Source organism: Pygocentrus nattereri, chromosome 17, assembly GCF_015220715.1.
Source record: "Pygocentrus nattereri isolate fPygNat1 chromosome 17, fPygNat1.pri, whole genome shotgun sequence".
NCBI classification, from domain to species: domain Eukaryota; kingdom Metazoa; phylum Chordata; class Actinopteri; order Characiformes; family Serrasalmidae; genus Pygocentrus; species Pygocentrus nattereri.
The window spans coordinates 25,570,732-25,583,834 of record NC_051227.1 but is presented as its reverse complement, the minus strand read 5'-3'; the positions used below and the strand labels follow the sequence as shown (position 1 = coordinate 25,583,834).

The 13,103-nt window shown below is 40.4% G+C and overlaps 2 protein-coding genes across 2 annotated transcripts; one reads left to right on the top strand and one right to left on the bottom strand.

Moving 5' to 3' along the window:
• Nucleotides 1-141: 141 nt before the first annotated feature.
• On the bottom strand, nucleotides 142-4,915 carry vtna (vitronectin a). The gene is made up of 8 exons (XM_017696864.2): nucleotides 4,801-4,915; nucleotides 3,853-3,972; nucleotides 3,425-3,658; nucleotides 2,847-2,986; nucleotides 2,587-2,743; nucleotides 2,301-2,453; nucleotides 1,611-2,066; nucleotides 142-1,506 (listed from the first exon to the last, which is right to left on the bottom strand). The coding sequence occupies exons 1-8, from the start codon at nucleotides 4,856-4,858 to the stop codon at nucleotides 1,385-1,387; spliced, it is 1,440 nt and encodes a 479-aa protein (XP_017552353.2). The 5' UTR covers nucleotides 4,859-4,915; the 3' UTR covers nucleotides 142-1,384.
• Nucleotides 4,916-6,629: 1,714 nt separating this feature from the next.
• sarm1 (sterile alpha and TIR motif containing 1) lies at nucleotides 6,630-13,040 on the top strand. The gene is made up of 8 exons (XM_017696865.1): nucleotides 6,630-7,794; nucleotides 8,638-9,256; nucleotides 9,968-10,180; nucleotides 10,448-10,539; nucleotides 10,767-11,093; nucleotides 11,386-11,575; nucleotides 11,765-11,886; nucleotides 12,059-13,040. Exons 1-8 carry the CDS (start codon nucleotides 7,340-7,342, stop codon nucleotides 12,189-12,191), a joined length of 2,151 nt encoding a protein of 716 aa, XP_017552354.1. The 5' UTR covers nucleotides 6,630-7,339; the 3' UTR covers nucleotides 12,192-13,040.
• The last annotated feature ends 63 nt before the right edge of the window (nucleotides 13,041-13,103 follow it).

The window sequence follows — 13,103 nt, the reverse complement described above, 5'->3', positions numbered from 1 at the left end:
TTTATCTAGCACTGAGTTGGAGATTAAGGTGTTTGATTAAGTTTCTCATTGAACTGAAGGAACAAGCCAAAAGCTTGTCTCCCTCCGGCAACCGCCCTTTATCATGTTCAAGGCAAAGAAGTTGGAAAGTACATCAAAGGCAATAGTATTGCTGCATGTTTTATTGTTATGTGATCAGAAAGACACATTAATAGACACTAATAGACAAGTAGTATTTACTTTGGCATGCTTGCAGACATGTTACATGTTGTCAATTATACATGTTGTCTTGCAACTTGCTCACCAGGTCAAATATGATAATTTTGGAAAATATATGGTAATTCTATAGCATATCATGTTCCTTGTCAATGGCCTGAATCTAAATAATTTTTCACTCAGTGAAAGGTGAGGCAGGAAGTAATTATTTGCCAGTAAAGGCTACCCTAAATATATAAATATATAACCTTTATGTGGCTAAAGAATGGTCTCAAAAACAAATGTAGATCTGGAATGATAATTCATAACTACTAATAGCAAAAAATAGTCCCGAATGGGCAAAAGTATTAACAGGAGTTGCAATCAGTTAGTACAGATTACAGAGTGGACTTTACACCATGCCTATGAGTTGACCTGTTTGCACCGGCCAAATCTAGTACATCTGTGTCTAGAAGAATAGGCAGGGCCTGGTCTCCTGGATTGGATGTTGGAGTTCATACATATGACTGCAAGTCACACAATCTCAACCAAAGGTGTACTGCTTTCAGTTTTACTGAATTTCTTTCAAAGAAGAAAAATCCCAAGAATATTAGTTAAAGGGATGGCACAGTTTGTAGTTGTGCAGTGTGGTGAAGTTTTCCAATTACCTCATCAGCCTAGACATGTTCCAGTTCCTCTATGTGCTTCTTTACTTTTAAAATGGAGCTACAACGCTAACGTAAGGCTAATGTAAGGATAACATTGTGCAAACTGCATGACTATATGATCACATGTTCATCTTAAAAGACATTATTTAAGTAAGTAATAAGTAGTAAGAAGATTATGTTTAAAAAAATTTAATACACAAATCAATCTGAAACAATTTCTTGATCTGAATCGCTTCTGACTTATCATACAATACTGTACAAATCCCCTTAGCTTACTTATTGGCTTCATTAGCCTTATAGATTCAGCACATGACATGATACATGACAGCTGAGGTAAGGGGAAATTTGTTTAAATGTGATATTTGTGGAGAACATAAATTTAAATCAGGATTTGGAAATCTACTCAGATTGAACACAGTGCATATGCTATTATGTTATGCATACTATGCTGCTTTACATTTGCCTTTCATGAAACTTTTCATGTATATTACTCTCTGCTCCTAACTACAAGGACTACACAGTCCAGAGTTTTACAGACAGACTCATCTTTTCTCTGCTCCTGGTTTGTCTGGACAGCCCAGCCAGTATTTGCCAATAGATCTTGGGTATGGAGGAAAGACGCGGTCAACTCGCTTAGTCTTCAAATCTACCCTGTAGTACTGATCTGCAAATAAAGAAAAAGGACAGGCAGTGATTTTGTATGTAATTTATAGGGTGAAAAGAAAGTCAAGTACTTGATACAGGAGAAAAGTATTCTGGATCCAGTACCTCCTTTAAAAAAGTAGACACTCTGTAAAGGTTGCCTCCTACGCAGTATGTCAAAGACCACATCCTCAGACGGGCTGTATCTGTAGTCATAATCGTAGTCATACTGCCGTCGATAGCCATTCCTTCGCCTGTCTTGGTCTCTCCAGCGTTCTTGTCCAAACCTCTGAGCAACCTGTCCAATGCTGATACCCCTCTCTGCTATAGTGTCCCAGTATGGAGATCGGTTCTGTCTGCGTCTGGAGCCCCACTGTTGACCCCACTGCTGGTCCCACTGCTGGTCCCATTGTTGGCCCCCTTGTTGACCCCACTGCTGGTCATCATCCTGGCGCCTCCTACTGGGCCGTTGTAAATGTCTAGGAGATACATATAGCCTTCCAGCCAGCACAGCATCCACTGGGGATTTGATACCAATCCAGTCCTTATCGATGAAATGATGGGTGCCGTGATGACTTTGAACTGGAAAAAAGCAGTTAAAAAGTAGTAGTATCTGCTGTTTCATAGGCACTTTTCACTGATGCTGATATTCATGGTCAAATTAGCCTTCTTTTTGCTATATATATATATATATATATTGCCCCTGGTGGAAGGGAGGCTGCATTGGCATGATGGTATAAAGAGAAGACACTTGACAAAAACCTAGAGAACTTTGAGAACCATGATACAGTAATGCAGTATTTTTTATGTCCTTACATCCACTGAAGAGTTGGTTGAAATGCTCTGTCCAGCGGTCATAGTATAGGTCTGTGTATCGGCTGAAGAGTGCAGAAGGGGAACTCATGTACAGCTGAATGCATTCCTCGTGGGACGGCTGGTGTTTAAACTCATACTGATAATACCGGTCACCTTGTGGGTGATGTTTCAACAGAGCAGAGCAAAATGCAACAGTCATAATAAATTTGGCAAGTAGGTACATGGAAAAAGAGCAAAGTGGATGCATCATTATCATAAAAATTATTTTTTCATTATAAGATCTAACCTTTAAAAAAGTAAACCTTCTCTTTGCCATGGTGGCTGTGAGCAGGGATGGCAAAGGCAGCATCCAAGTGATCTGGTACTTTTTCAAAACCCACAGAGATATCCCTCGGAAAATCTTCATCTAGGACTCCATTGTCGAACCTCCAGTACTTGTTACCCTGGGAAGTAATATATATGTATCTTTATATTTATGTTGCTACGGATCAGTATATCATTTGTTTTAATACCTATATGGAAATGATTCTAAGACTGAGATGATACCTTGAAGATGTAGGTCTTTCCTTGGCAGTTTATGCGTGTGAATGCTGCATCTATAGGACCTTTTATTCCCCAAATGTCTTCAATGGGCTTTGGGTAACCTGGCAACACTGACTTCTCATCCAGCTCAAAGAAATACTTTCCTGTTGACACAAAATCCATAAAGCATTAAAAGTCAATCACATCCAGTGAATTAAAAGATTAGTCTTGTACTTGTATATGAAATGAAAGCTGACTACTCTCTTAAAAATAAAGACTCCCAAATGGTTCTTGGCTTATATGATTGATATAGATATTTTACATAATTAGGAGATTCTCCAAACAAAAAGGTTCTTTCATCAGATACTATTAAAACAAAAACAAAACAAAAAAAATAACAAAACAATAAGCATTGTTCAATTGAAGGAGCTCCAAAACAGGTGGAAAGAATTATTCAGCAGAAGGTTCTTTAGAGAACCAAAAGTGTTTCTTCTACAGCTTTCCTTCAAAGAACCCTTTTTGGCACCTTTATTTTAAAGACTGCACAACAACAGAGCAACAACAACAGCAGTACTATAAAAAATGTGTTACGTTCGACTCACCTCTGAAGGCATAGATTGAGCCATTTTTGAGCTGCATGAAAGAATCAAATGGTCTTCCACTGCACACCTCAGCATCAGGGTCAGGGGTTGGTATGACTGTACCGAATAGAGTGAGTTTTTGAGTAGGAGAAGGGCGTAGGGAGACTGGACTCCTGCTCTCAGTGCTGAGTGTAGGTATCACCGCTGTGCTGTTCTCCTCATCCTCAGGAAAAGCTGGGAAGGTGTCTCCACGAGCTATGGGTGCACCGAAATAACAGTTCCTCAGGCACTCATCCATGCAGTCATCTCGATTACATTACATTTTCTTTCATCCACTAAACAGAGACTTTTGCTTATGAGCTATTCCTTTGTAGCTCATAAACACAAAAATAAAAAGGCTTAGCTACCTAAGGTAAAATAAGATAATTCAATAATTCTTCAACCCTTACCTCTAATACGGCAGACAGACTCATAATCACTGCAGCAGCTCTGGTAGTATGTGCACATGGAGTCGCACTGGCACCGTTTTGTTGCATTAAAGCCATTCTCACACCGCTCAATACAAGACTCTAGCAAACAGAAGACATATAAAGAGTGAACATTTATAACAATGTCATAATATAAATTAGCCCATATTAGCATATTTTATAGCCCTTAATCAAGCCTTATCATTCGGTAACTAAATTATTTGGTAAATACTATACATGTACATGTATTTAAGTCATGATTAATTCACTTACAACTTCGAGGAAGACCATTTTCTTAGCTCCTAAGTGAGAATATTAATTAATAATAATAATATTTTATAGCTGTCATACAAGGCATGCACATCTAAAATAACAACTTCACAATATCAGTTAATAACGTTCTTAAGTTTTAATGTAAGTTAATGTGAAAAGACTTTAGTCCAAGTAATTTTTGAGCCTTTCTATTAGACCAGTCTGAATATGAACTGAATTCTGAATAACTGAATTGATATAAAACAGAAAAAATGGAGACACTTTTTTGGACACCAACGATATACAAGCTCTATAGATGTTTTAAATCTAGATTAAAAGTTTATTAGTTTAGACTAGCAAATGCCTAGAAGTACTGTGGCTCACAAACATCTGTTTGTGCTGTTATTTTCATTTAGAACTACCTTTATTGTGTAGTTTTAAAAGTAAGTAATTGAAGAGTGGGTCTACATACAGGACATACAATATTCAGGGATTTCAAACAGGTCACAACAAACAGGCCAAAATTGGAACAGACATTTGGTGCTTTCAGTTCACTGCCAAACCAATATTTAAATAAGGACAACCTACTTTGCTCATTTACCACATAGACGAAAACTGGAAACATGGTTATATGTCTGACCGCGTAAAGGAAAAGAGCCATTTTGTAAAGGTCCTTACCCTCTGCAGCCCGACCAGTGGCTAGCAGTACTAGCAGTAGTACAAGCTCCGGCCTCATGTCTGTCAGAGAGAGTTGATGGGAGCTCTGAGGAACTACTGGCTGATGAGGCCTGCTGATCAGTGGACTCTGATGTCACTCACCCTGTCTTGTTTACTCGAACTTGTTTGCAAAATTTTCTCTCGTTCAACAGAAGTAATCATTAAACTGAGATAGGCAGACACACAGAATTCAACAACAACTCCACTTTTTCATTTGCAGACTACACAGTGAGGTTCAACATATTAAAAATATAGTCTGAAGTGCAGAAACATTTCATTAGGCCTGTTATTATGAAATTCTAAGAAGTGTGAAATTGATATTTTATTTGTTTCCACCACATAATGGAGGAGAACTGATGGCACAGAGAGAAAAAAAAGCCTCCAGGCCAAATGAAAATTCAGCTGTAATGAGCTCACTGCTAACTGATTAGCCAGCTATCACACTCCACACACTATTACCCCGATGTAGTGCCAAATGTAGTGTGCAGAGGTGGGTACAGTAGGCTAAACTCATATTAAAGAAGTGTGATATGTGCAAAACAATGACTCAAGTAAAGCTACTTTTGCAAAAAAAACAACCTGATTAAAAGTTCAAAAGTAGCAGTTTAAAAAACTACCAAAGTACTGAGTACCTTACAAAACAATAGTGAAACTTGGGAATACATTCAGCATCTATCAGTATAGGAACTGAAGTTTATTGGGCTTTATTCTTCTCCTTCTGGAATCATTTCCAAAATAAAATGACAAATCTCTGAAATCAGACGCCTGACCAACTGCAAAGCAGTACAGATGCGGTTACCAATGTAACACGAAGGGAAGTAAACATAAAAAAGGATTTTTTTCCTTCTCACTCAGCACATTAGCAGAATAAACAAACAAATAAAAGGCATTTCTTTGCTTTAAAACAAACATTTTTGGTTTACACAACATACAGTTCAATATATGTGCCTGCTACAAATGTTCCTACGGGTAATGTACGGGACAAAAGAAGCAATAAAACTTTAATGTTCACTGTTTTATATAAGTTCACTGTATTTTTTTATTTTTTTAATGTAGACATTAAAAATGACTGCACCAATCACTGGATTGTATTGCAATATGTTTCTCCTCAGTTAATATGAAGCTGATAAAAACCGTTGAGACTGCACTAGAAAGTGAGACTGAGACATACGCCTTGGTGGACTGATCCTGAAATATCGATACATATGATACTGATGTTGAGAAACAATCCTATCATCAAAGCATTAATATCAAGTGCGCTTTTATCATTAACTCTGATAACTATTTCCTATCAATGGATGGTGTTTTTGATGGAGAACAATGATTTTGGCCAATAACTCTTTGGAGGTTATTACATTCCCATCCGCTGTCTTTTAAAAAAACAAATAAAGTGACACATCTTTGGGAATTCTGTTATTTTATTACACTATATTGTCATTTCAAAGTCTCAGTGGAAGTCCAAAAAGACCACAGAAGCTGTAGTTACATGAAGTCAAGAATATTTCCCCATCTGCTTTAAACTTCCAGTTTTTTTTTCAATACAAACTGCAATATGTATATTTTTAAGTCTTAATATATTCAATAAAGCTAAAAAAAAGATCACAATTTTCAGTCTTCCTCTTTCACGTGCACAAAACCCTTTCGAAAGTGTCTATATTACTGCTGCCATGTATATCAGATCGATAGGCCAGACAGCAGTGCCGCCCATTCCTTAAGCAGTGGGTTGCTGTGCTGCTTTATCGACGCGTTTCCACTAGAGGGCGACTCCACTGCACAGTGCTGCTGTTGTCTGTGTGCAGCCTGTCGCTGAGGATGCTCGGAGGATGCAGAGAAGGAAGCAGCAGAGGAAACAAAGCAGAGCCTTGACTTTATTTTGAGCAAGAAAACTGACACTTACCAAGAAATAAAGGAGAGCTGATACGGACTTTCTCCAAACGGCGACAGAGAGCTGCTTTGTGGCTGGAACGCAGACAGTAGGAGGAAAACAGCGGTCTTTGTTCGCCTAAACATAAACACGGTCCATCAGAGGCAGCCTGCTGTAGGTTGTTTCAGCTTAACTCGTGCTGTGCTAGCTTTTCTGTGTCATTCTGTTGGATTATAGGCCAGCTATAGCTGTTTTTTTTATAGAGAGCCTTTGTTAACTTGGTTATTCCACATACAGTCGAACTCCACAGGCCTCTGAGGAGGAATCAGTGGGAGTCTTCCAGCGGCTCCTGCCTGCTAAAATTAGCCTAGCCAAGGTCCTGAAGTAAGTGAGTGGTCATCCGTTTGTTTTCCGTCAGTGATTTAACCGGGTGATGCAACATGGAGAAAGCCACTGTCACTGCTGAATAGCACTGCCCCGCTGTCAACCTGCAGCCCCCATCACCAGGAACACACGAGTTTTAACCACACACCACATCAGAGGTTGCCCTTCATTTGCAGCTGCACGCAAACAGCACAGCTACTGATTCTCAGCCAGGCGCTCAATCTGGTTTCTCTGATGAGAAACGTTTGGTAGATGTTCTTGTCTTTCGTCGTTTGTTTCAGCAAGGTCTGCCGACTCTTCTCCATGTTCAGCTCAGAGAGACTCACTGTCCCCGACTATGTCAGCCGGCTGCAGCCACGCAGGACGGGCTCTGAGCCCAAGGCTGTTTCTCCAGGTGTCCAGGCCGAGGTCCAGGGTGTCCTGGACGACTCACTGCCAGCCCTGCGGGCTGCAATGAGAACCCTGAGGTCTGCCAAAGATACAGGGGAGCTGGGGGAGACCCGCAGAGCCATTGCTGAAACTTTCCAGCTCGTGGAAGAGGCCTGGGTTTTGCCCACAGTTGGGCGACAGGTAGCAGAAGAAATCTGCAACAGAATACGACTGGATGGAGGGCTGGAGCTGCTCTTGCAGCTGCTGCAGACGCCTGCTGTGGAAATCAAATATGAGTCAGCCAAACTGCTCGAGCAGATACTCATATCAGAAAACAGGTAGGCCACAGGTCCACCTCTTCGGATTTAAGAAAGTGATACGATGAATTGACTTGATTCAAATGTGGGCATCATTTCCAGATTAAACCCATAAATTAAACATGGCAAAATGTTTATTGGCACCTGCTTATCCAGCATTTCTCCTGACATCAAAGCTATTAATGAGGGGTTTGCTGCAGTAACAAGCACTACTCTTGTGGAAGATTACACTACATGTTGGAACATTGCTGAGATGATTTGATTGCGTTCAGCCACAAGACCTTTAGTGAGGTCAGTTTACTGATGTTGGATGCTGGGTCACAGATGCCAGTGCACGGATGCTGAGACACAGATGTCAATCATCCCAAAGGTATTCATTGGTGCTCCATTTCTTCTGAAGACACCGTACAGCTGCTTAATACCCATCTAGACAATGCTTGGCATTGGGCATGGTGACCTTAGATTCATGGTCGGCTGCTCCAGAGAGGCCCTTTCATTTGGCAGTACTTTTCAGTGGAGATCATGGATGCTGGTTGTGGTGAATAATACGTTTTTGAACTTGAAAAATCTTTACATATTAGTTCAAACTCCTTTATTACAAAAATGCAAGGTAAATTCAGTTATACATGATATGGGTTATTTAAAATGGCTGAATTCTCTAATTAGAAGGGGAATCTGGAAACTTTTGGACATGGCATATATTTTATATTTTGTGGAAATTATGTGCTCTTTACCATCAAGTACATTCAGTGCATTGGTATTTTCAGGGTATGTACTGTTTTGCTGATGCTGTTATATTAAATATGTACCTGCTGTGTATTTAGTGCTGTCTAAACTGAGAATCTCACGTTTCCATTTTTGTAGAGACTATGTGGCACGCATGGGCCTTGGGGTAATCCTGAACCTGACCCGTGAGCTGGAGGATGCCCAGCTGGCACGTAGCATTTCAGGCATCCTGGAACACATGTTCAAGCACACGGAGGAGACTTCTGCCCAACTTATTAGCAATGGAGCGCTGGACGCCCTGCTGTTCTGGTGCCGGGGCACGGACCCCACTGTCCTGCGCCACTGTGCTGTGGCACTGGCCAACTGTGCCATGTATGGCGGCCATCGCTGCCAGCGGCTGATGATCGAGAAGCAGGCGGCCGAGTGGCTCTTCCCATTGGCGTTCACCAAAGAGGATGAGCTGATCCGCTTCTATGCCTGTCTAGCTGTGGCTGTGCTGGCCACTAACAGGGAGGTCGAGAAAGAGGTGGTGAAGTCTGGCACGCTGGAGCTGGTGGAACCCTTCATCGCCTCGCTCGACCCTGATGAATTTGCACGCAGCTTGCAGGACAGTGCAGACAGCGTGCAGGGTCGAACCGCAGCTGACCTGCAGCACCTACTGCCCCTGCTAGATGGTACAAGACTGGAGGGGAATTGCATTGCTGCTTTCTACCTCTGTGTGGAAACCAGCATCAAATCACGTCAGCGTAACACCAAGGTGAGACAGAGTTTGTACATTAATGTACATTAATAGCTTGAAGGCATTTTCACAATACATATTATGCATCACAATATTTAATTTTTTAGATGTTTGCAAACTAGTTAGAATAGGTAAGTTACACCAGCAAAAATAGTGGCGCCACATTTAAAAAAGCTGCCAATTAACCCTAAGCTGAGATGTCAAAATGTATTAGCTAAATGTGCTCAAGTGCACAATGCACAAATACATTAAAACACAGCAAATGTTTCAGACAGCAGACTTTCATCAGTGCTTCACAGAATTACAATGGAAATCAAACAAATTCAAGAGCAAACAAATTCACACCTGGTTACAGTCTCAGTGATGTGACAAATCGGAAGTGTCTAAAGCCTCATAAGCCAGAATAGAGTGTAATAGTTAAGAAAGAACTGGAGGAAATAAATAAACAATTGTTAAAAATAATAGAATAAAACAAAATAATGCCGTAATGTGCAGTGTTCTGTACTATGCACTTTTTGAAATACTGAAAATACCCATGGTATACCAGGATATACTCAGAAAAATGTATTATGAAGTCATATATTACAACATAACATCATTATATTGTCCACTTATACCACTAAGATAACCATTTTTAAAGGCTATGTTACACTAATGTCTTGAGGCATACATAAATAATTTTTGTTCTAAAATTTACATTGGTAAAATTTTTTGTGTCTTTTCCCCCAGATATTCCAGGAGATTGGGGCTGTACAGAGTCTAAAGAGAATTGTTATGTACTCAAGTAATGCTACCACACTCTCTCTGGCGAAGAGGGCCCTGACCATGATGGGTGAGGATGTTCCACGCCGCATACTGTCCTCTGTGCCCAACTGGAAAACTGGGGAGGTGCAGAGGTGGCTGCAGCAGATTGGCTTCAGTGCCTTTTGTGATCGGTTCCAGGTTTGTGAATTGTAGCTCAGGTTTACTGTTCAATGTAGATGGGTGCAGAATATGCACTTAGGATAAGCACCTGCTACATCTACTAATAATAATTGCAATGGCATTCTTTGATTTGATTATGTAAATCTGGCCTGCGATAAATTCTGTTGAAACCTGGCAATATGATAATGTTTTGGTCATTTTGATTAAGGCACATTTTGCAACGCAACAGTGCTTTTCCTCCAGATGGCTCTTGTGTAAGTGTTTTTGCACATGTGTTTCTGTCAGGAGCTGCAGGTGGATGGAGACCTTCTACTGAACATCTCAGAAGAAGATCTGATTCATGACCTGGGCATGACCTCTGGGCTCACCCGCAAAAGGTTGGTGTTATGCGGTCACCTCAACTGAAAGTAATGTTCCAGTTTGGAATACAGGCCGGTTTCCATGCTAAAATGAATTGTTCATTGATATGTCTGTCGTCCTTATAGGTTTTTTTTTGTTGTCTTTTAAAATAAACATTTCTGGCTGATTCGGATGATTTTTATGGCAGAGTCATATTTAATTCAATGTCCTCTGTTTTGTTTATTCTTTATCATGGGTAATCCAGGTTTCTGCGAGACCTGCGGGTGCTGAAGACCTATGCCAATTACTCCATGTGTGATCCCAATAGCCTAGCTGATTGGCTGGCAGATATCGACCCCCGTTTCCGTCAGTATACTTATGGCATGGTGCAGTCTGGTGTGGACCGCAACAATATCCTGCAGATAACAGATCAGCAGCTGCAGTCTGACTGCCGAGTGGAGAACGGAATCCATCGAGCACAGATCCTTGCGGCTGCACGCCGGCCTTCCAGACCCTGCCTGACCGACTCACAGCCTGCAGGCCCAGACGTGTTTATCAGCTATCGCCGCACCACTGGCTCTCAACTTGCCAGGTCACAGCTGAGACCAGCAATTATATTCTATCATTAATAGTGTAACTAAAATGTGGAATTTACTTAGTGATATCCAAACTGCATCTTTATCTGATATCACCATGGAATATAAAATGTTATTATTGAGGCTAATGGTAATTTGTATTTCCATAAAGCAGTCTTGTTTGTACATTTTATGCACACTAATCATTTGTGACCAAATACAGTCTTGGCAGTCTAACAAAAATGAAAGTGTGAATATACGAATGCTTCAGTGAAAAGGAAAGCATGCAATGATTCTCTTTCTCTTCAGTCTGCTGAAGGTGCACTTGCAGGTGCGTGGCTTCAGCGTCTTCATTGATGTAGAAAAGCTAGAGGCTGGCAAGTTTGAGGAGAAGCTGATAAGCAGCGTGCAGCGAGCGCGTAACTTCATCCTGGTCTTGTCAGCCAATGCTCTGGATAAATGCATGGGTGACACAGCCATGAAAGACTGGGTGCATAAGGTTAGATGTGGAAATGCCCTGTTTAACCTGCCTTAACATAGAACATGCCCTTTTACACAGACCTATTTTATGTATACCCATTCAAAACTTAACCACCAAGTCTCAGATCAAAGCAGCGGCCAACACCTCTGAATACATTCAGTAATCCACAGATGTGAAGCATATTATTCTGTTGTCTGTCTTCTGCAGGAAATTGTCACTGCTCTCAATGGGAAGAAGAACATCGTTCCTGTCACTGACAACTTTGTATGGCCCGATCCCAGCTCTCTGCCTGAGGACATGCGTACCATTCTTACATTTAATGGCATCAAGTGAGTTAGTGTTCATAAACAGTATGACTATTATAATAAGCAGAACGTGGTTTTGCTTTCATATTGCTCCCACCATATATATAAATAAATGTTTTTAACAACAGATAAAATTGTTAAGATACACTAATTGCTTAACAATAATATTGACCTAATTACTCCTCCACTGCTACAGATGGTCCCACGAGTATCAAGAAGCTACCATAGAAAAGATTCTGCGCTTCCTAAAAGGACGCCCTGGTCAGGAGCAGCTGGACAGCTCCAAGAACCACAAGGAACCACAGAGTAATCATGCTAAGAGTCACTAATGCTGAGCTGTCTCACTGATTGCATGCAAACTATTCCATATGAATAATTTATTCAAATGAACAGATAATGTGTTATAAGCAGATATGAAAACCAGTATGAAAAGGTGGTACACTCTTTCTTTTCATTTCTTTATTATTATTAATTTTTGACCATTGGCCTTAAAATAACCCCATGGTTCTGTATTGAAATTAATTCAGAAAGTCTTCAGGCTGCAAAGTAGCAAAATACACATCACATTATTTAGTAGGCAACAGCAGCTTTTCAGTATGTGAGCTACTCACTGAAAGAAATAAGCTTTTCTTCACAGATATATGACTAAGGTACAGCAGTCAGTTTTACATTTGTAAGTTTAAACATCCAATTTTGAATTCCCAGCAGGGCAACATACAGCCTATGCAGAACAGACACAATGTGTAGGACTCCATATCACTACTGCAGTCTGAACAAAAACAGTCAGCAGATGAGTGATTAGTACTAATGTAAAGTAATACTGCCACTATGGACCAAGCCTACTTATGGTTCAAATCTCAATACATAAACTGATAAACTAATGCAGACACAAATCTATGGCATATTACAAACCTTTGACAGACCTGTTCTGTTGCTTTAAATGTGCAAGAATGAAGTGAAATGAGCCTAATTCATAAGAGGAATAAAGGAAGCTGCTACAAGGACTTTGGCGCTACAGATGGTAAAATGCAATCAGTGAAGATGAGGCTTCTGTAATCCTTTAGTCCTTAACATGTATCTACTGTGTCTCTTTGCCATAAGTGTGAAGAAATTGCTGCCTGTCACTCAGGAATATGTCTGTGTTACTAACCAGTCTAAATCTGCTTGCTTGTTCATTATGTCATATTCTGGCTTTCTTTAATGGTACCTTGTAATGATTCTCCCAGATATAAAGGGCATCA

Coding starts and splice junctions, on each gene's coding strand:
- sarm1 (XM_017696865.1), top strand. CDS start 7,340: ATGTTCTTGTCTTTCGTCGTTTGTTTCAGCAAGGTCTGCCGACTCTTC. Junction 10,181..10,447: donor CCTTTTGTGATCGGTTCCAG/GTTTGTGAATTG, acceptor TGTTTCTGTCAG/GAGCTGCAGGTGGATGGAGA. Junction 11,094..11,385: donor ACTGGCTCTCAACTTGCCAG/GTCACAGCTGAG, acceptor CTTTCTCTTCAG/TCTGCTGAAGGTGCACTTGC.
- vtna (XM_017696864.2), bottom strand. CDS start 4,858: ATGAGGCCGGAGCTTGTACTACTGCTAGTACTGCTAGCCACTGGTCGG. Junction 2,744..2,846: donor GAAAGACCTACATCTTCAAG/GTATCATCTCAG, acceptor ATTACTTCCCAG/GGTAACAAGTACTGGAGGTT. Junction 2,454..2,586: donor GAAGGTTTACTTTTTTAAAG/GTTAGATCTTAT, acceptor ATCACCCACAAG/GTGACCGGTATTATCAGTAT.